Source organism: Rutilus rutilus (assembly GCF_951802725.1).
Source record: "Rutilus rutilus genome assembly, chromosome: 21".
NCBI classification, from domain to species: Eukaryota; Metazoa; Chordata; class Actinopteri; order Cypriniformes; family Leuciscidae; genus Rutilus; species Rutilus rutilus.
This window is the reverse complement of record NC_140226.1, coordinates 19074288-19099431: the sequence shown is the minus strand read 5'-3', so window position 1 is coordinate 19099431 and position 25144 is coordinate 19074288. Positions and strand designations below refer to the sequence as shown.

Here is a 25144-nt window from a genome sequence, read left to right as displayed (position 1 = left end):
GTAGCCAGTCAAGTTGTTGTTTATCTTGCTAATCATAATCAAAAGCCTGACTATACCCATTTTCTTAATTTCTGCAAATCTCTTTGAAGTCAGAGCTTCAGAGCACAGCTGCTTACAGCGTTTGCTCTCTTCCTTCTCACTTGTTTCAGGACTGTTCAGGTTACTGATCAAGTTTCTCAATTCGTCAGCCATATCTTAATCACGGTTCAAACTCACCTGAAGTTACTGCAGAAATCTGCGTGATGAAACTGCAAAGAATACTCCAACATGACAGTTGGTCCACGCCAATTTGGGTCACAACTTTTTTATTTTTCTCTTGGGATCGTTCCTGATGCATCCCTGGCAAACAACCCTATTTTTGTTAGTATCCCTAACTGCCTGATTCACTAAATTCGGGGATCCCCTATCTGAGATGGAAGAGATGGAGCAGGTTTGCGGCGCACTGGACCTACAATCCAGGGACGTACTCTGCTGGGGTGGTACTACACCAACAATTCCCAGCGGGGCCCCCACAGAGCACACTTCGCTTGCGCTGTCTGCTGCCGCTAACCATAACGACGCTATCAGCGACATCTTATACTTTAGTATAATTAATCCTCACTCTCCTCGTCAGAGTGAAGCTCTTCCGCTCTCCTTTTCCAATCTCTTCCATTCAGACAGCCCTAACCAAATAATAAAATCTTACTACCTTGTTTGTTGATTAGCCAGGGATGTCACCAAAGAATAATTTCCTGCACATTCTCCACCATAACTGTTAGGGGGTAACAGTTTAGGACCCAAGGACCAGATGTTTGAAAGAAGACCCGGAGTCAGAATTATAATAAATTGAAGAAATGTTTTACTGAAGATAGTTTGCAGTTTCACCAGCAGAAGTCAGCTTCAAGACTCACACAGGAGTTCGTAGGCCGCCCCGCTTACAGTTACAAAGATCACAGCAGCTATACCCTTCACCAAGGTCTAAGCTACGTCCTTGCTTCAGGTTGCAGTTTCTGATTGGCTAAAAAAATAGATAAACCATACATATACAGATAGATGGAAGCATATCTCCATTGATGATGCAGCTGACACTCAGACCCTGAAGTTAGGCACATCGTGACCTTCCAGTTCTCAGATTTGGATAGCTGGGCGCCAGTATGTCCAGAACAACAACTCAGTCAATCTCCAATAATGCCAGTGGTTCCTTAACCTGTAACCAAGAAGATTTAACACACACACACACCGACACACAGCTTTTCCAAGGTTGGATTTGGCTAGGCTCTAACTATAAACATTAGAATCCTCTCAAAACATCAAGATAATGCGTTCTTTCTCTCAAGGAGAGGAACACTTTAGTCTAACTGGAAAGTAAGGATTTAACAAAGAAATGGTTCCTTAAACTATTGGCTTCAATTATATGTTTTAACACATTGAAGACGTGTTTCTCAAACACAAAACCAGTCCCTATTTCATTTCTGGAAGCCAGGATAAATAAGCAAGTACTGTTACTGCATTCAGATATCAAATACAGACATTAAAGAATACATGAAAAGGACATTTCAGTAATCACACTGGTAATTTCTATAACAAAGTAAAATCTCCAGAGAAGTATTTCAACTCATGTGATATTTAGAAGGAAAAATATTGATCAACACCTTGATTATCACTCATTACAAATACATTGAAGCAGCAGTGGATTCCAATCCACCCCCTTCAAAAGAGTCAGACAGTGGCCTAAATAAATATTCATCATTATAGATGAAAGATTTTATGATTTATGCTGATGTTGTTTTTTCATTATGTTTATTTTATTTCTCAGCTGCCTATACATTTCATGATCATACTCTCCTTGCTTGATCAAGGAGGCTGTGCTGAATAGACCAACTCTGCAAAAAATATAAGCTTAAGAACCCCATGCAATGTTTATACAACATGATCAGTTTTAGAACAGGATCTATGAATGAGATTTCCACTGCTACTGTCTTAATGCCCAGATTCCTGTTTGTGGTATTCTGTATTTTACCACGAGAAACCCCATGCCTATTTATCACATAATGCAATCCAGCATGAAGTAGGTTAGAAACAGGGAGGAGTTGAGACATAAATCATTCTATCTCTTGAAGGAATGACCTGGTTGTCCTGTTAACAATCACATTCAACCAGTAAAAAAAATATCTTATTACAAACCTCAAAATATATTGCCTCTAAATGCACTTAATGAATACAAATGATTGCAAGTGATTAAAATGATATTTAAGAAGAAAAAAATGCAAAGGTGTTTTATGCATCTTTAAGGTCAGAATCAGTAACCTTAACTTGGATATGTCAACTCTTAAAAGTATTAGGAATTTCAGATCAATGTGTTTTAAGATCTGTGTGTGATCATTAACCCTAAAGAGGATTAGACATTTGACCAAATGAATGTTTCTCATGCTTTCTAATGCTTGAAATAATTTTGTAGATACAATTAAGCATATGGACCGGGGAGTGAAGGAAAAGCAAACAATAAGTCTCCATCATGGATCTCAATTCAGGAGGCTATTAAAAGCATTCGAGGTGGCACCTCATTAAGTAAGCCGAGAGAATGCCAATATGTGCAGAGCTGTGATGGAGGTGGCTATATGACAAATATATGAGACTATTGTGTAAAAAGCAGTGGAGGGTGTGCTAAATGTGCTCAATGATTATAGCTACATAATCTGCAAAAGTTGCAAGCAAATTGAAATTTCTCACATTAAAATCGTAATGTACAATTGTAACATTGTACATTACTACACAACATACAATTAGTTATACTGAAATTCTTATTTTACTGTAGGCTATATGTACATGGCAAATTAACAAAAACATATGTGCTTAATCAGATTAAGTTATTTAATTATGCTTAAAATAAAGATAAAATAGGATCTGTGTTTTCTTTCAAGAAAGCCACTGAGGTCAATAAGGGTCATGTGACCCACTTCATGCAGTAGCCTATGTAGGATTTGAGTTTATCATTCCACCAGCGTCAATCAAAGAGTGAATAAAATCGCTTCAGTGTGCTGATGAATAGGCCTATGCTGACTTTCATGGGACTTTCACCTAAGTAATTTATAACGATAGGACTATATCTTGGGCTATTGTGGTTTGTCTCGCGCAAATCTTCCAGTCTCCAAATTTGTTTTATGTTTGTAAAAAAAAAATATTATGAAGTGATAAACAACAACAGTATTTATATAGGCCTACACGAGCAAACGTGTTTTTGTGGCAGGCGAAAATAAGACATATAGCCTACTTTTTGGTTACCGAAAAGTTATTTGAAATGCATTCCTGTGTAATGTAGAATGAAACTCGTTCAGTGAATTTGGCAAGACCCAAACAGTTCGTTTTGGCTTTCTTTGGCACGGTAAAAACAAAACAAAAAAAACAAAACTTGGCTACCCCCAAAAACTCGCTGAGTCAGTCAGTGATTATTTGACCTGGGATTCCCTCGCACTCCATGAGTCCCGTGGAGGTGAATGGTGTGATAGTGTCCAGGGAAATCTCCCCGTCGCACTCAAACTGTCCGATGTTGGGCAAGTGCCTATTTTTGTGATTCCGGGACACGTTCGATGTAACCGAATTCTTATCGAACGGGAGACTCGGCTCCTCTCGAGGGTTCGGCATCTGGATGGCCAGCGGCTGCGCCTCCTTCTGAAGTGTCGTGTCGTGGTGATAGGACACCAGCTCGTTACTGAAATTCACCGTCTCAACGTTTGTGCTGGGGAACATTTTATTGCAACCCAAAATCGAGGAGAACGCCTTCCTGAAGTCCGCGTTAAATGCGTAGATGACGGGATTGAGGGAGGAATTGGCCCATCCAAACCACACGAAGATGGTGAAGGTAGTGTCACTCACGCACTGGCAGAAGGGCACCATGCAGTTGAGTACGAAAAACGGCAGCCAGCAGAACACAAAAACACCCATAATGATAGAGAGTGTTTTTAAAACTTTGGTCTCTTTCTTGAAGGTGGTTTTCAGCGAGTTCTCGTTAGAACAGTCGTTGGAATGGTGGTGGTTTTGCGCGTGCTCCACTGCCCTCTCCAAAGAGGAGATTCTGCGGATCTGTGTTTGCGCAATACGGAATATCCTCGTGTACGTGGCGATCATAATGATTACGGGGATGTAGAAACTTATCAGTGAAGACGAGATTGCATACGTCCGGTTTAGGTTGGCTTTGCAGTTGTCGCTGTAGTCGGTGCCATTACCCGCTGTGCCCTCCTCACCTTCCTCAGCCATGTGCCAGTTGAGTTGAACCGGGATGAAGGATATGAGGATGGACAAGGTCCACGCCACCCCGATCATCATGAAAGCCACCCGGTGGGTCATCTTGCGCTCGTATCGGAACGGGCTCGCGATGGCCCAGTAGCGGTCCACGCTGATGATGCACAGGTTGAGGATGGACGCAGTAGAGCACATGATGTCAAAGGCTATCCAAATGCCACAAAACCGGCCGAAGAGCCACGTGCCCGCAACCGCGGATATCGCCTCCCACGGCATCACCAGAACGGCCACGAAGAGATCCGAAACCGCCAGAGAAATAACGAAAAAGTTGGTCACTTTGGAGCGCAGGTGCCTGAATTTGACCACGGCGGCGCACACGAGCGTGTTGCCGAGTAGTGTGGAGATAATAAGGAGGAAGAGCACGAAACCCAGCAGAGCTCGCACGCTGTTCTGCCCGTCTCCATTATCTTGCTCCTGCGCTCCGTGCGCGCGGTCCTGCGTGTGGTTTGTACCGTTCTCCATCTCTACGAACATATCCGTTAATATTGCATCTTACCAAAGCTCTTCATAATGGCCAGTTACCCTGTTTTATAGGCTATTCGTTAGGAATGACCTGTCCGATATCCAGCTCTGTCCCATGTTGGCAAGTTGGGAAACCTGCGTCCGTTCCCGGTGATGAGCGCGCGGAATGACCCACATTCATGCGCTGGTGAGTCTCGCTCGAGAAGTTCTCGCTTTGTGATTGGTTTATGTCCACACCGCTGACTCTGTGTGATCCACACAAACATTCATTCACTCCGAATGACTTGCCAATTAACCTGAAATCTCATTTCACAAGGTCTGCAATGGACAGAAGATAGGCTACTGTAAACAATAACACTTTCCAAACGATAAATGACAAATGGTAACAACTGACAATTGAATTATGGTTGTTGTTATTATTATTAAAGATGCAAAGTTCTGCATGCTGTTGAAACATCAATTACCTCGGATCGATTCAGTGACATTCGTAATTCAGTGACATTCTTAATTTAACTTTTGGGAGTCAGTTGTAATTGGTTGAAGCGATTTAAAAGGCACAGTGATTGACTGATTGATTGTTTTTGCTAAACATTACATATAATTAAGGTGATAACTACACATTTAAATTCAAGCATTTTATTTAATTAAAATATGTTAAATTAATGTCAACTAACTCTCCGAATAATTTTACATAATTCTATTCAAAATTAGGGGGTTCAATCTTCAGCTGGCTGGCAGGAGCAGCAACTGATGTCACGTGACCTGTCAGTGGCTGGCTGGCAGTCTGCCATGGCAAGTTTCAGAAACCATTTATTTTTGGCAGTTTTTGTGTTTTGTGTTCCTCCCTCTCTAGCTCATTTAATAGCTTATGCATCTGTTGATATGATTTTATGTTCTTTTGTATGATTGAAATTTTGGGGCTGGTTATCCCAATTAAAGCAGTCAAATGTTTATAGGGCCTACTCGCAGTTCAACCGAGAATGGCTGGATTGGATTGAGAGTCTTTGATTGAGCTGGCTGGATTGAGCGTCCAGCAAAGCGTCAGTAAGCAACCAGTCGTGATCAGGGCCATTTGACTGCTTTAATTGGGATAAAATTCTCTAAAACGACAATCATAAAAAAAGAATAAATGCATGAGATTACATTCATAAAAAGAAAACAATGTATTTCATTGCAGCAAGAGTGACAACGCGTTATACTCGCAGTTCAACCGCGGCTGGCTGGATTGAGCGTCCATAAACTATGGCAACAGTTTGGATGACAGTTACTGTATTTAAATGTACAGCTGCGCTTCTTCTTCTTCTGTATTCCATATATCCATTTCAAAAGTACAACTACTGTATGTGAGTTATTGATTGAAAAAGACTGGATAGGATTCACAGTTACACTTTTACTAGAGGTCTGACAATTTTTTTAAAAAACATTACAATATTATTGTGATAAAAAAGAAAGAAATAGGGGCACAAAGGCGAAAATACAACATTAGAAAGGTAAACACAGGAAAGACCCCTTGCATATATGCTTGCCAGTTGAAGGTTCATGAGATGCAACTTTGAGCTATTTCAGAGAACTGGTTTCTCATTGGTTGATCTACATTCTCTTTATTAGTGAAAGTCACGATTCACCTGCAGAATTCATCAATTCATGGCACATTTACAAAAAGTCTAATAGAAATGTGCAGAAAATATGCTTGACAGTTTATGACAACTAGATCAACCACTTTGCATTTAATGACTTAGCCTATATGATGAACTAATGACTAGATGTTTTGAGGGGTAAGACTATTGCACAGAGAACTATTTAATACATTTTGAGCAACATGGCATTAGCAACTGATAATGTAGAAAACTGCAGACAATTGTAGCTTACATAATCAATTGCATGAATGTACCAAAGCAATCGCAACTTGTTCAAAAGAATAAGAAACTGCTTTTATCATGTGCACAAGTGACTAGATGATGTGGAGATTGAACAAGTAGTTTTGAGAATTTCATTTCTGATCTGAGAAATGCACCAAAGCGACTGAGAAACTGTAAATGAGCTAGAGAGGGAGGAACACAAAACACAAAAACTGCCAAAAATAAATGGTTTCTGAAACTTGCCAAAGCAGACTGCCAGCCAGCCACTGACAGGTCACGTGGCATGCCAGTAGCGGCTCCTGCCAGCCAGCTGAAGATTGAACCCCTACTGGCAGTTAGTACAAGACTAGGTCCAATACTTGTTTAAGTTTGAAAGTCTGAAAAGCTGCATATGCTGTCTTGAGAACAGTGTTTAAATACAGAACTGCTGTAGCTATGCGTCGAGCTGCATCTCTTGGTTTTGGTTTTACGTTTCCCAGTCTAATCACTGAGGAACACCTTTTTATTCACCTGTCAAACATGTTACTGGATACTGCAATATTTCTTTCTGCAGTAATGGTATAGTGCAACTGAAAGGCTCCAGTAGGATCATTTAAAGTATTTCACTCACACACACACACACACACACACACACACACACACACACACACACACACACACACACACACACACACACACACACACACACACACACAAATCTGCTTGTGCAATTCTCCACAGTTTTTTTTGTTCATCTGGCACCCAGTGAGCACATCATCTGTTTTATACTCATCTCAAGAGTGTGGTTAATAATTTACTGTCTTCCCTAAACCTGTTCCTTTTCATCAACACTGGGAGAATTTAGCTCATTAATGTTAATGCAATGGCTAAAACGAATGCATCCTAATGAATATAATCTGGCCTTTCACGATATACCCAGAAAATAACACAATGGATTTTAATTTATGAATGCTGCATGAGACATGAAAAGCAGAGTCATTCTCTTGAATTCAAATTGTGAAATGCATCCTTTTTTTTTTTGCAAAAAAGAAAGCTTACACAAGGTCTCTTATGGAATTTAAATAACAATGCAAGGCTATAGTGTCATATTACATTACTTATAGGGGGAAATCCTGTAACCTTCAAAAACAAACCTGTTTAAGAAAAGCTGTGGAATAGGCTACTGGGAATTTATATCAAATTAGTGAAATCCCAAACATGCATTATAATTATTTATAAAAATATAAAACTACCAATAGCCTACTGCAGATATTTAGATGTTTTTTTTAATCGGTTTATTTATGTTACATAGGGGTCGAATAAATCTCTAAACCCATAAGGCTTGTGTATTGCCGTCCTCTAGTGGTCATTTTGACTTTTACTTTAGATAGATAGATAGATAGATAGATAGATAGATAGATAGATAGATAGATAGATAGATAGATAGATAGATAGATAGATAGGCGTCGGGCCGTCGATGAGAGAGAGAACTCTGATTGGCTGTTCAGCTTAGTGAACGAGTCAGTGCACGAGAATAATAGCAAAACAGCGAGCGAAGTCAAAACGGTACAGATAGAAGGCTGTTCTTATGTTTCGTCATCTTACACGAGTGTTCCTTGGCGAATATTTCAGTATAAACATGAGCGGAGTGGAATAAAGAAAGTGTTTAGCAGGATTGATATTCAAAACGGTAAGCACGCACTGCTTTGTTTATGGTTTGTGTATCTGCAGCCGTGTGTCTGACCACAGTGTGTTTCCCTGTCCACCACAGTGACCCTCAGTAATGTGTGAGTGTGTGTGTGTTAAAACACTGTGGTATCAAATCTTCACACATATTCTAATTTGTTACACTGTTAATTTGTACATTTAAATTGAAGTTATGTTATAATATTTTATTATTTTGATGTCTTTATAATTATTCTATGAATTCCAAGCTTTGGCAATATTGTTTTATGCACAGTCATGCCAATTAAAGCAATTTAGAATTTGATAGATAGATCGATCTTTAAAAAAAGAAAAGAAAAAAAAGTTGCTTTTTATGCTGCCTCAAATAATATAAATATTTTTGTGTGTTGAATGATGCATTGTAAATGTAGATTGTCCTGCAGTTGCTCCAACTGTCCGGTGGATGTCGCGTTAACTCCTGGAAATCCCACTTCCAACCTTTTGCTTGGGAGAGACACGCCGACACCACATTCAAAATGGCCTCTATCAGCGACTGCGCTGGACGTGGATCAAAATGTGCATAAACAACACCCAACCGTGGCTTTACTCTTCATCCTTAACGCTAAAAGCTTCGGAGGCGCAATGTCATGAATGTACTGGACTGTCAGAATCGGTGGGGTACATAAGATGAGAGATAGTTTTGCAGACAGCCCAGCCGAACCGGGGCGCCGCCGCTGCAGCAGGGCTTCATCTGCCTTTCTGAACCACCGACACCTCCAGTGAGATGGAAAGAGTGGAGGATGCTGATGAGCCAGGACTCGCACCGTCCATCGATGTCAACGACAACCGGGAGGAGTACAAAGCACGCGTTTGCGTTTCAAACCCCGAAAGAGCAGGGCAGGGCTCTGTTTACGGTTCGGCATACGCGAATCCGGGCAGTGCTGGACTGCCGACTATATCCTCGGTGGTGGTGGGGTGCAGGGCCGGAGTATTAAACGGGTTTCCCGAAGAGCTGGAGGTGGATATGGTGTGTCCGGATGGAGAAGAGGTGGGAAACCTGTCCTGCCCGAATGAGCCCGAGTGCGTGGAAAAACCCGACAATGGTTATTTAAATTCCCAGCTGAGGTCTGCAGTGTCATTTATGGGTAAAAGCACGCCGGATATGAAGATGCCTAATGGAGATGTTACCCATGAACACATGCATCACGGTCAGACTCCTTTAAGGTGTTTGGATTATGCACATGCAGAAGGGTTGAACAGGAAGGTGTCTGCTTTAGACAGAGGTGTGAAAGTGGGCAATGGGGGGTTGTTGATTGTGAACAGTTATGACACCCTGTCTCAAGTCCCCTTTGGAGCCTTGGGTGGCCTTTCTGCTCCAGAAAGCCGTGTCTTTGTTCATCAAAGCGGCAGTGTCTCCTCCACTGGGAGGTCATGTGAAAGGATCAGTCGAGCCAGCACCGAAAGCTCGGAGGAGGCCCGGCCCTGTGACCCGGATCCTGCTGACACCCTGTCCGAGCTCAGTGCCAAGCTGTCCTTGTCTCCCCTGGCAGAAAACACCAGTGATTACACCGAGACAGACCCGAGCCCAGAGGAGGATTTCAGTGACACGGGCCCCCCGCTCAGGCCCCGGAACCTCCGGACTAATGCCGGTCACACAGTCTCCCTCAGCTGTGATGCCACTCCTCTGAGCCCCGTGGATGATGGCTATTTTGGAGCAGAGGGTGGTGTGGACGAACGTCTCGGCTCTGGCGGTCGGCGGCAGAGTGCTCCAGACAGGGTTGCCGCTGACCCTGATCCCTCATCTGACCAGACACTTGGCACTAAGAGACACGGCATTGCTGAGTTCTTGACCAGGTAGAAAACAGCAATGTGAAATATTACTATTTAAAATAGCTGTTTTCAATTTTAATATGTTTTTGTAATTTGTAATGCAAAGCTGATCATTCTAATATGCTGATTTAGTGCTCAAAAACATTTCTTATTATGATCAATGTTGAAAATAGTTGTGCTGATTATTATTTTTTTGTGTAAAGTAAACTTATACATTTTGTTTTCATGATTATTTGATAAATAGTCAAATAAAGAACAGTTTAGTTCTCAGAAGAACATTTATTTGAAATGGAATATCTTTTTGTAACATTCTAAATGTCATTAGTCATTACTGTTACTTTTAAACTATTTAATGCACCCATGCTAAACAAAAGTAGCCAAATACTTTATTTAAAAATGACCACAGGTTTTTAGAACAACTGTCTGAAATATTATGTTTTCAGCTATTTTTATATCTTAACTTAAAAAAAGAGCTAATTTTTAGCTGAAGATATGTCACTAATTTTTAAAGAAAAACTAGATGCAAATTTGAGTGATAGCACTAGATTGTCAAAAATAGAATTCTTTAAAAGAGCTACTTTATCATTTTACTACTAGCTATATTTCATAGCTAAATTATTGTGTTGTGATGCCCACTTAAGCATTCCAGTATTGATTTGACATTGGCTTAAACTATATATTTGAGTTGTTCTGCATTCTATTTATATATTTATTTTAGCCAAAAATATTTTTTTACCCATAACAATAAAATTGTCAACTTCTTTATAGAGCTGGTAAGTCCCGCCCCTTCCGTAAAACCCCGCTGGACCTCAAAGTTGAAAAACCGTCAATGCAAGTGAATGGGAGAAAATAATTATTTTCTGGTCCCGTTTGAATTGTGCCATGAATGTGAACATATGTTGTCTGTGAATTTTTTATATAATCTTTCATGTTACAAGTTTGACAGTATATGGTATGATTCGTCGGCTAGCAGTTGTGGAAAAGACATAACGAGAAAGACTACATGTCGCCTATGTGACGTCACCCCATAAAGTTGACTTACCCGTGGTTTTCACCAACCTCAACGATTTTGTCCTCTCCCTGAAAGAAGGCGGTGAAGTGCACCAAAGACACAGTCATGTTTAGCGGGATCCGTGAGCTAGAGCCGTGTGCTAGTGGTGGTGACGTTTCAAACGCGTCGAAAGCAGCGAAGAGTTGTAGTCCACAAAGTGCTTTCACACAAAGTCTAACCGTATCAAACTTCTACCCGCTAAACTGTAGCATTCTTTACACGAAAAGTTCTATAAAAAATTCACAGACAACATATGTTCACATTCATGGCAAAATTCAAACGGGACCAGAAAATAATTATTTTCTCCCATTCACTTGCATTGACGGTTTTTCAACTTTGAGGTCCAGGGGGATTAGCGGAAGGGGCGGGACTTACCAGCTATAAATATTTTTTACATGCTTTATTTGAAGCATCTGTGAGGAAGCTCTGTATTGTTTCAGAGCAGAAGTCACACTGTTTCACGCATGATCAGGTAATGAGTGACAGGCTTTGACCTCACCTGTCAACCACTCACCTGTGGCTTCTCCCTTCATTGACATGCTTCATCGCAAAAGGTCTGAGGTGTGCTGTTTTACAATTTCTAGTTTTATTTTTTCAGATGTTTAATCGAGAGAAGACGCTTTGCTTTATCAAAGTCAAATCCAATTTAAAATGACATTTTGTCATCTTAGTCTTGCATGAATTCAAAACACTGCATCAGAACCGAATTACGTGATGTCAGCCTGCATATCTGACTTGCATCTGCTCCATTTCCATTATGTTTAGGTTGAAACTTAAGTGCCTTAGAGTCCTCTTCCCAGGAGCTTTGGTCTCTACAAAGAACTTCATAGACTTTGCCTTAACTCTGGAAAAAAAAATACACTCACCCACACACACACAAAGGAATTTTAATGTCAGCTTTTATGAGTTGGGCTTCATGGTGTTCTGCTGCCTTGACCTTGTTTCTGCTGACACTGTGTCTTCAGTTCCCTATTTTGCTGGAACAAACTTCTCCTTTCCCACTGTACCATGCCATATCATCCTTTGTCACACTTTCTCTCTTTGTCCATCTCCCTCACTATTGTGTCTGTCATCCTATCCGTCTCTCTCAGGACAGTATTGACCTGCCTCAGTGGCTTTATTATGTAATTAAAACAGCATTAGATTGATTGTCCCATCAGAAAGCGTGCTGCTCATAGATTTAATGAGCTCATCTCCACAGCAGGGCCTGCTCATATCTGTGTGTTTGTGTAAAGGGCACCTGTGACTGTGACTCAAGGCTTTATTTGCAGGATGCTGGTGCGGCTACATCACCATGAGTGCATTGAAATCCCCTGTATTAAGCGCATTAAAACCTGAGACCTGCTCTGCTGAGTTGTTTAAGATCTTTATTCCCTATAGCCATAGTCTGAACTTAATGAGTTTGAATATGAATGGTTGTCATATTTTGGCCTCTTTATATGACAGAGTCAGACTATGAAGTCTTAACTCTTTGGGGATCTTATGACAAACTTATGTGGCATATGTTTTCGAATATTCACTCTTCCTGTTGGTCTGTCTTCAAAGGAGTTTGTTTTCCTGGAAGCCCAAGGAGTCAAGGGCCACAGCATCCCAAAGTGCTCCAGGATGGAAGCTGTTTGGGAAAATTCCACTGCGGGACAACCCTCCGAAAGACTCTAGAACCATCCAGGAGGTAAGAGAGGCGGTTTAAAGGAGAGAATGAGAATTCTTTATTCATTTACTTATCCTCATGTCATTTCAAACCTGTCTGATTTTCTGTTCTGTGGAAAATATTAGATCCTTCAGAAATCATTCTAATATGTTGATTTAAAAAGTATGTTTATTTGAATATATAAAATGAATAGCCTAGATAATGACATAATTATCAGTTTTTGGTGGACTCTTCCTTGAATAGTTTATAACCCAATAAACAGCACCTCTGTTTGTGTGATTAAAAACGCTGAAGTTAATCTTATTTGTGCAGAGAAAAGGTAGCAAGGGACAGTGGTATTAACAGAAGAGAGAGAGGGAGAGAGAGAGAAGGCAAAAGAGGAAGGAGGAGGAAGAGAAACCGAGAAAGATAGTGTCTATGAAATAAAGAAGGATTGAAATTGCTGCTGGAAACTGTGTGTTATTTTGTGGGTCTTCCAGGAGAGACAAGTGTGCGTGCGGCAGGCCTGGGCTTTGTGTGTGTGTGTGTGTGCAGCTGTCTTTACTCTTCCCCTTCAGTAAGCGATGACTGAGCCTGTGTTGTTCAACTCTTGATTTGCGCTCAGTTCACACTCTGCACTCTGCAGGTGTCTCTCTGTATTCCAGTGAGAGAGAGATCTCTGATTAAACTCACACACTGAGCCTTGTCTCTTGTGTGATCTTACAAATCCTATCTTTTATTTCAGATCCTTGTTTCCTTAAATGAATGTGGGTACTTTCTTGTTTCAAAAGTACATATAAGAGCTAAACATTTTATGTTTATAGAATTGTGTACAGTTGTTATAGTCTTCAACTTTTTAAAATCTAGGTCATAATGTCTTCCAACATTCCACCGCCATGGCCACATAAAGCTAGTAATATTTCACACATGGCGTCATTCCAGCATTTATAAGTTAATCGAACTACAATTGTCAAAGTGTCATGTATACTCGGACAGTAGCTTGACTTTGACAAAACCTACGGTAACTCGATAATAACTGCGCATGTAAACATGTTATTTCTCTGGCTGACCTTGTATCAGAGTCATGCTGGTCAGCTGTTGCCTATTTATGTTTGAGTCAGAAAACTGTGTCACACACTGACTCATAAATGTTGCAGTTATAATATGGTTTTAACATTAAGGTCATTGCCTTTGGGCCCTTTACTCATAGCATGTGGGAATCTCATGACCGAATTCTTCTCCCCTTCACGTCTCCTCCGGATACATGTGGCAGCTGAGAAATTGTAGACACAGATCTGCTGTAATCTCATAATGACTGCTCTTCTTTCATTTTTTTTTTTTTAAAGGAGTATGAGTCCAGGGCGGGACCCGCCACAGGACCACCCTCTCACCCTCAGCCAATGAGACGCAAGAATCTGGAGTTTGAGCCTTTGTCCACCACCGCTCTCATTTTGGAAGACAGACCTGCGTAAGTTTGAAACAAATTACAACTCCCATAATGCACTACTTCAAGTGCATCAAGCTTCCATTTAATCAAATATTTACCTAAATTCCCTGGCCACTGATGGTGAGAAACAAGCCGTCACACCAAATGTGTGCATATAAGCCTGAAGAGCAGGTTTTATTTTACTACAAAGTTTGTAAATATGTAGCAGGTAAGTATGTGCTGTGTGTATTTGTTAATTATTAAAAATTGGCTTTCTATATAGTTACTTAGTGTGAGACTCAGTTAGCCATAACTAGGTAGATTTCACACCTGAGTAAGAATTGTTTCATCTGGTTGGAACTTGGGAGCTTGTGAACTGAAATTAGCTGGAATGTTGTTATTTTGCATTCCAGCTAACATGCTCAATGAGAGGAAATAATTTGCTGAAGCAAAGATGTAACCACATATTCAGGATTGGGGGAACCGAATGTAATATTTTAAGAATTAACAATTGAAAAGTGCTCATCATCACTATTCTGAATATTGAGAAAATGTGTCCCTCTCAATGTGAAAGGCACTGTCCAAATTTTTTTACAAAGAACTTCTTCCATAGAGTGAATTCAGTGCTCTGAGCGCCCATACACTTTCCTCATAAACCATGTCTGTTTTTTGTCTTTAAATCATTCCTTTGACTTGAGCATTTGGCCTAAATTTAAAACCCTCAAACAACTGACATACTGGAGTTATACCAGTGAAAACATGAACACATCCTCTCTGAAATCTTGAAAGTATTCCAACTATTTATAACAGATGGTCAGTTTTTATGTGTAAAGCAGAGATTGTCCCTTGTCTCCTGTTTTTAGTTTCATGCAGCAGATCTGGTTTTGTAATTATATTGGAGCTGAAGCGTGTGATTATTATTTTTTTTTGTATATATATATATTTTTTGTTAAAAATACTTCCATATGTAACCGCAACATTTGTCCTACCAATGGCAGATAGGAAGTGTTCGCAAAAACTCATTATTACAAATCATAATTTTTTAATTCCATTTGGTGATGGTAGTGGCATAGAAATGACACACTTTGCACAGCTTTAACAATATATATATATATATATGTATGTATGTACACTGCCGTTCACAAGTTTGGGGTCACTATGATTTTTAATGTTTTTAAAAGAGTCTCTTCTGCTCACCAAAGCTGTGTTTATTTGATTACAAATACAGTAAAAATTGTGAAATATTATTCCAGTGTAAATCAGCTGTTTTCTATGTGAATATATTGTAAAGTGTAATTTATACCTGTGATCAAAGCTGAATTTTCAGCATCATTACTCCAGTCTTCAGTGTCACATGATCCTTCAGAAATCATTCTAATATGCTGATTTGATGATCAAGAAACATTTATGATGATTATCAGTGTTGAAAACAGTTCAGATTTCTGTGGAAACCATCATACGTTTTATTTCTCAGGATTCTTTGATGAATAGAAAGTTCAAAAGAACAACATTTATTTGAAATATAATCTTTTGTAACATTATAAATGTCACTTTTGATTAATTTAATGTGTCTTATTAATGTGTTTTATTAACTTCTTTCCAAAAAAAAAAAAAAATTTGTACTGATCCCAAACTTGTGAACGGTAGTGTATATATATACATACATCCATACACACACACAGCAAGGATGCCTTAAATTGATCAAAAAACTTTTACATTGTTATAAAAAATATATATTTGTAACTTTTTATTCATTAAAGAATCTTGAAAAAAATTATCATCTTGGTTTCCACAAACATATTAAGCAGCACAACTGTCTTCAACATTAATAATAAGAAATGTTCCTTGACCACCAAATCAGCATATTAGAATGATTTCTGAAGGATCATGTGACAGGGGGGTTATGTCTATGCAGCTTCAAGGACTACTTGTATTTTTTAGAAACCTGCCTGCTAAATCTGAAGAGGAATCTCAGAGACACCGGCAGGAATACAGTGAGATGGTTGCAGGGGCCAAGAGAAGGGGTGAGTGACGTGTGTGTCTTTGTGCAGACGCTCATTAGAGTGTGTTTGCAGTGGTAATGACGTTTGACTGTTGGCCATGTGCACTTTAGCACTTCACACACTCACACAGCTGCCCCTCTCACACAAACACAAATTGTTGTTGCATTAATGTTGCTACCTATTCTCAGGCAGACTAACGCTTTCTCTTTTACTTAGAGATGAAAGAGGCGCAGAAGAAAAAACGACAAATGAAGGACCGATACCGACAGGAGGAGAACATTGCTAATGCCATGGTGATCTGGAACACAGAAGTCCTGCCGAATTGGGAAAGCATGTAAGTCGCTTATCAATGTCCAGCAAGTGGATTTAAGATTTAAGCAAGTGGTCTTTTAATGTCTTGTAATGATGTGCTCTATTGCCATGGCGAAGGCGTAACACCCGGCGTGTACGTGACCTCTGGTGGCAGGGCGTCCCGCCTAGCGTCCGCGGGAAAGTCTGGAGCCTCGCCATCGGGAATGAGCTCAACATCACACCAGGTAACTATGGCAACTGCTGCACTCCTCACATTTGGTTAGTCTTGATCATCTGTGGCCCTCTGGCTCTGCGTAACATCAGTCTGACACAAACAAACACAGATTGTGTCCAGATGAGCTGTGTTGAAAAGGAAGCAAAAAAAGCTGCTGCTTTTGTTACATCAATTGTGCTTGTGTGTTTGTGTGTGTTTTAGAACTGTATGAGATCTTCCTGTCTAGAGCCAAAGAGAAGTGGCGGAGCTTCAATGAGACAAGTTCTGTTAATGAAAATGAAGGTCAGTGTTTGTTGACACTATCAAGTCAAGTCACCTTTATTTATATAGCGCTTTATGCAATACAGAGTTTTTCAAAGCAGTTTTACAGGAAAATAATGATTCATTGATGCAAACAGAATTTAATTCGGCTGTAAAGCAGCTTTGAAAAGACATTTTTAAACAGTCATTATTCAGTTGAAATCAGTTCAGTGTTGATTCAGATTGGTTCAATTATGGAAAAAGTTCAGTTCATCTGTGAAGCAGCTCTGCAGAAAATAGTGATGTCATCATCCTTCTTAGTTCAGTTCTCATCCGATAGTGTCAGTGCAGTCAAATCAATAACATTGCAGAATATTAAAACACTGTGATAGTGATTATTTACAAAGATAATTTAATGTGCATCTCTGATAAAATTTTTAGTAGCACAACTAGAATTGGTGAGATTCAAACTGTTCAGTGCTTTAGTCAACCAATCAAAACTCTAATTCAATGATTAATTTGCATCATCACTCAAAATTCAATATACATTTTCATGTATTAAAATGTTTTAATAAAAAATAAACATTAAAAAAAATTCTTTTTTTAAAAGAAAGTAACAGTTTAATCATCAAGGATGCATTAAATTGATCAAAAGTGACAGTAAGGACATTTATAGTGATACAAAAGATTTCCATTTCAAATAAATGCTGTTCTTTCCTGAAAAAAAGTGTAATGGTTTCCCCAAGCATATTAAGCAGCACAACTGTTTTCAACATTGATAATAATAAGAAATGTTTCTTGAGCACCAAATAAGCATATTAGAATAATATCTGAAGGATGACACTGAAGACCATCATAGGAAAAAATGAAATTTTAAAATACATTAAAATAGAAAACCGTTCTTTTAAATTGTTTAAATTTTTTTTAATCAAATACTATAAATGCAGGCATGGTGAGCATAAAAAAAAACGTTTTAACGGTAGTGCATGTAGCTAAATATTGCTTTTATTGATGTTTTGTTGTTAAATATTACTTTATTAAAATCCACTGTGGCTATTTAGTTTCTCTGATTGGGGAAAAAACATTTATTCATTACGTTTGAATTTATTCTAAACAACAACCTCTGAGGCGTTTCAGAGCAAATCCATAAAGATTGAATTTTGTCCAAAAGCTGAAAAATATTGATTTTGAGCTCTGTCAACCAGCCCTAGTCTGACCGATGACTTCATCTGATTTTAATTGATTAGATTGTGGCGTGTCGCTGGCAGACAGAGAATCCAGTCTGGACTTAATCAAGCTTGATATTTCCAGAACTTTTCCCTCTCTCTACATTTTCCAGAAGGTAAGAACATGTGTCTAGGCTCAGTATTGTTTTTTGGGGGGGGGTTCTGTTTTTATTTTGTTTCCCTTTTGACTTATTTGTGCCTTTCTCTTCATCAGGGTGGACCATATCATGATATATTGCACAGTCTGTTGGGGGCATACACCTGTTATAGACCTGATGTAGGCTATGTAAGTAGGTCATTTCAACCATCCTAGTTCAGGGGTGTCCTTCATGGAGAGCTTGACGTGTATGTGGCATGTTTCAGGTTCAGGGGATGTCTTTCATTGCTGCTGTTCTCATTCTGAATTTGGAGGAAGCCGATGCCTTCATTGCCTTTGCCAACCTCCTTAACAAACCATGCCAGATGGCCTTCTTCAGAGTGGACCATGACCTGGTACATACATGCACTCTCTCTTCATCAAACTTTATTTATGGTAGACCTGCTACAGCACTTACATTTTTGCTCTGTTGTGTCTGCGTTTGCAGTCAGCATTTATTCCGACCATCTGTTGACCCATTTATAGAGATTTCATTTGCCAGACAAACTCTTGAGTAGAAACTCTGAGCCAAGGACCAAGAACCAAAAGTCGTAATCTGCTGACGAACATTCCTTTTATCTTACACACTTTCCGCTGTGCTTTTAATCATGCTTGTGTTTAAGTTGGAGTCGGCTTTGTACTGAATTGATACTTTGTTTTCTTCCCAAGATGCTGAAGTATTTTGCAGCGTTTGAGGTGTTTTTTGAAGAGAACCTTCCCAAACTATTCCAGCACTTTCAGAACAACAGCTTGACGCCTGACTTTTACCTCATAGACTGGTAAATCTGCTCTTATAATCTCTCTTCCTGCTGTTCTTGTTCGTTCCTCTCTGTGTTTCTTTTCTTTGTTTTGAAATCAGAGAGGAGAGAGAGATTGAGTAATGTTTTCCTGCAGTGACTCTTTATCTCCCCCTTTGGGCTGCTTTTATGTTCTCTCATATGAGGGGAAATTCATTCATATTCCGTCATGCAAAGGAAGCCCTAGTCAAGTTTAGGGTGGCGGAGTCTATTTAATAGGGTTGGGAACTGAGAACCAGAAACAAATAACGCAACCAGTGCAGTCTCATTCCTAAACGATTAACTCTTTTTCCTAAACGAATGGTTATTTTTAGCACACCTTACAAATGTGGCATTTAAACGTAGTCAAAGATACACATTGTGAGATTTGTCTGTAGTATTTTATTTAAAAAATGCATGATTAAAATGTTACCAAATTGTTTTGTTTGCTTAGTATTGTTGTGTAATACTGTTACACTACCGTTCAAATGTTGTTTTTATTGAAAGAAATGTATACTTTTATTCATCAAAGATACATTGAATTGATTGCAAGTGAGAGTAAATACATTTATAATGTCTGAAATACGGCTGCTTTGCCATCAGGAATCAATTGTCATTTTGAAACTGTAATATTTCACAAAATTACTGTATTTACTCTATATATTTTTTTTGTTGTTGTAAAAATTCCAACTCCAAACTTTGGAACGGTAGAGTAGTTAAGGCCAATTATTTCATTACATTTATGTTGCCTCTGTAAAACATTAATTTAAAGGCCAATGCTAAAAGAATTGTCAATGGAACCTCTTAGCAACTTAAATTCCTTACGATTCCCATCTGCAAAAATCCAGACTAACTGATCTGACATTTTTATCTCTATCATGCTCTCAGGATCTTCACTCTGTACAGTAAGTCATTACCGCTGGACGTGGCATGTCGCGTTTGGGATGTGTTTTGCCGAGATGGAGAGGAGGCGTTATTCCGGACAGGTCTGGGAATTCTGAGGCTGTACCAGGATGTTCTACTGCAGATGGATTTCATCCATAGTGCACAGTTCCTTTCTCGGCTGCCTGAAAACACTCCTGCACACACACTCTTCTCCTGCATCGCAAACACACAGATGATCAGTAACAACCGCCGGTGGAACCAGGTGAGAAATGCACGCAATGGTGGAAATTACATTTTGAACCTTTTTGGAATCAAATGGCCAACTGTTTTGTCTTGACAGGTCTACTTTCACAGCTAGCATTTTATGTGTCCTAAATACGCACAATTCAATAATATTTCCACACTTTTTGTATTCATTTGAAAAGTAAAGTGATATTTACTGTGATTTTCCTCACACATCGTGTGCACGTTGTTTACACTGTATTCTATTTTAACTTTGTTAGGGCAAAATTAAATTAAAGTGCCCCCATTATGCTTTTTCGGATATGTCCTTTCATGTAGTGTGTTTGTGAATGTAAAAGGTCTGCAAAGTTTCAAAAATCATAGTGCACGACAAATAAAGTTATTGTCTCCAAAAAAAAAAAAAAAATTCTGAACTGCCTGAAATGAGTCATCAGTAATTCCAGCCTTACTTCCTTTATGAACCTACATAGGTTTGTAACATATTTGCATAATGTCAGCCCATGGTCTTCATTGGCTGCCTGCGATCAACGTCTGCTTTGACCTGCCCTCAAACTCTGTAGTTTTATCTGAGACTGGAAGAGTTTGTTTTGTGTGGTTTTTTTGCTCTGTGAAATCAAATCCATTTTGCATGAACTTCCAAAGGATGAAGACTCTGGCTTGAATGTATATGTTAAAACCGATGCCAACACTGTGTATAAAACTCAGAGGAAGCCTCTGGAGCTAAAATTCAGATGTAGCAATTGCCATTTTGTTTCCGACAAGCGCTGTAAGCGGTAGACCAATCCGACTGGGACTAAGCACTCGGAAAGGCGTGGTTTCCTTTATCGAACCAGACAATAGAAAAGAAAAGGTGATGCCTTTTATAACGTATATTATGAGAAAATGAAAGGGTTTTTTTTGTCCTTGGATGCATGTTAACGTATTTTAGGAGACCTCCCAAACTAAATTAGGAACCTTTAAAAAAGCGTAATAGTGGCATTTTAAATAAAACTTAATGAGGGGCAATGAGCGTGTCCATGTCATTTTTAATGTGATTTTCTTACAACAAAAAGAAATAAAAATGAATGAAAGAGGGCTTCCTCACTTTCTTTCTCCTGCAGGTTTTCTCCGCTCTGATGAAAGATGGACTCAAAGAAACTGAAAGAAGCAGCAGCAGCAACAGCCCTGCCTTAAGAAGCTAACAGCTGACTCTCTCCCAGAGGAAGTGACGATGTTTCTGAGACTCGTCGGAGATGGCGGTCATCACCCTGCACTTTGACCTCTGCAGTGTGCCTGATGAGGACCCGAACGTCTGAGGGACAGCTCAGGCTCAGCCCCGATGTGCTGACTGTCCTGTTCGAAGAATCTCATAATGGACCCGTCCTGTTGAAGGGAACATGTCTCCACTTGCGCTTGTGAGCGTGTTTGTGCATATGTTTATGTAAGAATGAGCCTGAGAATAAGAGAAATGTGAGTCAGGTGACCATATAATGTGCCAACTTTGTCAATGTTACTTTTGTAATGATGTGACTATAAGAAAACAAACTAATCAGAAGTGTTTACACACACACACACACACATACACACAGACACAGGTCAGCGCCACATTATTTGAACACTCCCTTTCTAAGTGAAGTAAACCAGCGGTGAAACACACAACATAAACCTGCAGTAGCCTTTTATTAGCACATACCAAATCTGTCATTAATGTGTTTGTTAGGCTGTTTCTCGGTTTATCTGAAGTCAGCCTGTTTGCTAACATATTTGCCTCTGACAGCAGGCATTGAGCCATTGAACTCTGAACATCCTCAGTATGTCCCAAAAACACAGACCTCTACAGAAAAAAACAGTATCTACAGGTGCTGTCATATATTAGCACTCCAGATTTGATGCTTGTAAAAAATAATCAGCTATAGTAATTGAAATAAAATGTTTTAGCACACTTATATAACATGTACACATTCTAACCCGACCAGCAGCAAACAAGAGATCAGCTTTCAACGTCTGCACCTTCTACTACACTCCAAATGAATGAACCTTGACATTTCCGCATTATTTTTTTTCTTTGTTATTTAATGTCTTTTTTGTTGTTTTTAATTTAAGAATCATTTCTCTTGCTTTTTTTGTTGTTTTTTAAATCTTCCTCACTGTTGTACAGTTTTCTTACATAACAGTTGTTAATATACATTTCTGTTGTGAGGTTTCAGTGTAGATGTGGAAAAATCGCAGTATTGGAGATCTGCTGTCTTCCTGTCTTCATTTTTTTTCTTTTTAACATTTAGAGCAACTTATAAAATGTGATGTTACATAGAAGTTTACTAGAAGGTGCAAACCAAAACGTGGGGTTATGTCTTTGAGGAGTGCCATTTGCAAATCATTGGAAAATGTATTTTAAAATTTGCTACTTGATGAGAGGTTTATGGTTCATTGTCTCCAAAATCCTTGTTTTTAAACATTAAATTTAATGAAATACCTGCTAAAGAAAAGGTGAATTCTCCTGTTAGCTTTGTACAGAATTCCGATGCGTTTTGCTGTGTTAAATGTGCTAGACGGAAAACTTTTAATGTCTTGCGTCCTTTGCAGTCTCGCATACAACAGCGTTCTAAAAGTGTGGTGCTCAAGTTAAAAGCAAAAACACCTCTCGAAACTTTTTTTTCCCCCCTCTCAACAAAAACGTGTGTGAATGGCCTATTAAAAAGGATTAAACAGTTCATCTTTCTTTTCAAACAGCAGCTATACTACTAAAAAAGCATACCTATGATCAAAATCACAAAATACTTTGTCAGGAGTGTCTCTGAAAGACCCTATGAATTTGCTTGACAAATGCATTTTTTGTTGCTTATTCCTTTTATAAAAATACCCTTTGATTAAGATTACAGCTGTTACTGGTAAGTGGCATTAGTTAAAGGTTATGTTTTATTCTAGAGAATCATTTATTGAACAAATGATGACACAGTCTTCAATATTTTGGACTGTTTTTTCAGAAATGCATATATCAACTAAAAGCTTTGAGTTTAGCAAATAGTTGGTCTTAAAGCCATAAGCACAATAACAAAAAACGCTATATCTATTCTACATAAAGATTTTGTGTTAAAGAAAAACACAGTAGCGCACGTTATTACGAGGATTATAAAACAAACAGAAACCACACTGACCAACCTCTTACCCAAAAAATATTTAATTCTTTTTCGATCAAGAACCACGTCTGAATTCAGAACATGACTGTGGAAGAGTGTTTGGTTCGTGGAACACTGTTAATAGGACAATGACAAATGGGACAAACCCCAGGTTGGGCTGAACATAATACCAGAATATCTGCACAATTACACATTTCTGGCCTTAGTTTCAATTTGGCTGTTCACATTTAAATGTAACAGTACTGGAAGTACATGTACTGTATGTAATGCGGGTGGAGTTTCATCTACAGGAAGCATTAACATATTGAAAATCACTTTTAGGTGGTCTAAGGCCTTCGACCACAGAAGACTCATCAAGAAAGCTGATTGAAATCTACCACAACAACCAAGGCCCAAAAGCTCAAACATATAGCTGATGCTCTTAGAAGACCCTAAGCTTTAATGTCAATTTTTATCAGCTTCTGCTTTTTTCTTGTCCTTCTTCTTCTTCTTTTCTTTTTTCTTCAATTTCTTCTCCTTCTTCTTTCTCTTCTTCTCACTCTTTGTTGATTCTACATCATCGTCTGCATCGTCAATTTTTTCCTTTTTCTCTTTGGATTTGTCTTTACTCTCATCCTTGCTGCCTTTGCCCTCAGGCTCGTTTTTGAGTGTGATGTCTGCAGGATGAGGGCTTCTTTCGTTTCTGTTGCGCTTTCTGTCAGGACTGCGTTCGTGGTGAACCCGTGAGGATGTCGCCCTACTGGATGGGCTCTCCCGTCTGTGAGATGATGTGTGATGCTGTTCTCCGTGTCTCTTAGCATCCCTGTGATGCTCCTGTGAACCTGTTGTCTGCAAAAATGAAAGAGAGGCTAATATTTCTTTCCCCACAATTCAGTGTTTTGCATTACAGATTTAGAGCTAGTGATCCATGGTAAATAGCATTTATAACGTCACCTTGTTTTTGTCACTGCGGCTGTGACTTGCTACATGTCTTTCTGCGCTGTTCATATCCCCGAAGAACTCCTCACAGCGCTGGCAGAAGAAACCCATCACTGGGATCAAATCACCACTACCTGCAATAAAGATATGTTGTATTTGAACCTAACTGTACATAAACAAATACTTGTACTGAACAAAAAGAAAAAAACATCCTTAAATGGTTCAAGTAAATCAAATTTAGTTGAACCCAAATAAAAACAATATTATAATAAGGTTCATGGTTGAAGTAAATACATAGTTGTATTTAACAAATAGCAAAAATGCTATTTATTATCTTCTAATAAATAAATAATGAACAGTTGCTCATGGTTTAAATACATATTTTACTGTACAAAAATAAAACGGTATTCTACTGAACATAAAAGATATTTTGAAGAATGTGGGTAACCAGACAGTTGACTGTAGCCATTGACTTCCATAGTAGGAAAATAAATAGTCAATGGCTACAGTCAACTGTCTGGTTAGTTACCCACATTCTTCAAAATATCTTTTGTGTTCAGCCAACAAAATGAGGGTGAGTAAATGATGACAGAATTTTCATTTTAGGGTGAACTACCCCCTTTGAAAGTTGTGTGGATCATGATAATTATTTAATACCTTCCTGTTTCATCAGACCCTCCAGTTCCTTCACCAGGTACTCTTTCCTTTTCTTTTGAATCTGTTTCTCTCGTCTCTCTTGCTCCTTCTCACCCATCTTCTAAAACAGTCACAGGAGCTCACAGTTAAGACTCTAGAAAGCTTGTCATAATACAGGGGTGATAGTGTTAATAAAGACCTCTACCTTCTCCACACGCTTGGATTCTTGAGTAGAATGGCTGCTTCCAGAGCGATTACT

At 39.0% G+C, this 25144-nt stretch overlaps 3 protein-coding genes across 4 annotated transcripts in view; 1 reads left to right on the top strand and 2 right to left on the bottom strand.

The window, feature by feature from the left end:
• Positions 1-872: 872 nt before the first annotated feature.
• LOC311281191 (D(1C) dopamine receptor) lies at positions 873-4863 on the bottom strand. The gene has a single exon (XM_084393965.1). It carries the CDS (start codon positions 4750-4752, stop codon positions 3415-3417), a length of 1338 nt encoding a protein of 445 aa, XP_084250091.1. The 5' UTR covers positions 4753-4863; the 3' UTR covers positions 873-3414.
• Positions 4864-8686: 3823 nt separating this feature from the next.
• On the top strand, positions 8687-22430 carry tbc1d12a (TBC1 domain family, member 12a). The gene is made up of 13 exons (XM_084393766.1): positions 8687-10097; positions 12670-12796; positions 14101-14222; positions 16122-16204; positions 16400-16517; positions 16613-16719; positions 16911-16991; positions 18197-18291; positions 18390-18461; positions 18539-18667; positions 18981-19090; positions 19976-20234; positions 21316-22430. The coding sequence occupies exons 1-13, from the start codon at positions 9028-9030 to the stop codon at positions 21394-21396; spliced, it is 2454 nt and encodes an 817-aa protein (XP_084249892.1). The 5' UTR covers positions 8687-9027; the 3' UTR covers positions 21397-22430.
• Positions 22431-23356: 926 nt separating this feature from the next.
• Positions 23357-25144, bottom strand: part of LOC311281086 (uncharacterized protein) — an 8474-nt gene continuing 6686 nt past the window's right edge. The window contains exons 5-8 of one of the 2 annotated variants that reach the window (XM_084393767.1): positions 25091-25144; positions 24907-25006; positions 24265-24383; positions 23357-24159 (exon numbers count right to left, since the gene is read on the bottom strand). The exon at positions 25091-25144 is cut by the window's right edge and continues 23 nt beyond it. In XM_084393767.1, the coding sequence (XP_084249893.1) occupies positions 23776-24159; positions 24265-24383; positions 24907-25006; positions 25091-25144 (657 nt within the window). In that variant the 3' untranslated portion in view covers positions 23357-23775. The remainder of the gene's footprint in view (positions 24160-24264; positions 24384-24906; positions 25007-25090) is intronic. The other variant, XM_084393768.1, reaches the window with a different exon arrangement.

Excerpts from the sequence above, each read along its gene's own strand:
- LOC311281191 (XM_084393965.1), bottom strand. The coding sequence starts at position 4,752 with ATGTTCGTAGAGATGGAGAACGGTACAAACCACACGCAGGACCGCGCG.
- tbc1d12a (XM_084393766.1), top strand. The coding sequence starts at position 9,028 with ATGGAAAGAGTGGAGGATGCTGATGAGCCAGGACTCGCACCGTCCATC. Across the intron at positions 12,797-14,100 it reads ACTCTAGAACCATCCAGGAG|GAGTATGAGTCCAGGGCGGG; the intron begins GTAAGAGAGGCG and ends TTTTTTTTAAAG. Across the intron at positions 18,668-18,980 it reads TCAGAGTGGACCATGACCTG|ATGCTGAAGTATTTTGCAGC; the intron begins GTACATACATGC and ends TTTCTTCCCAAG.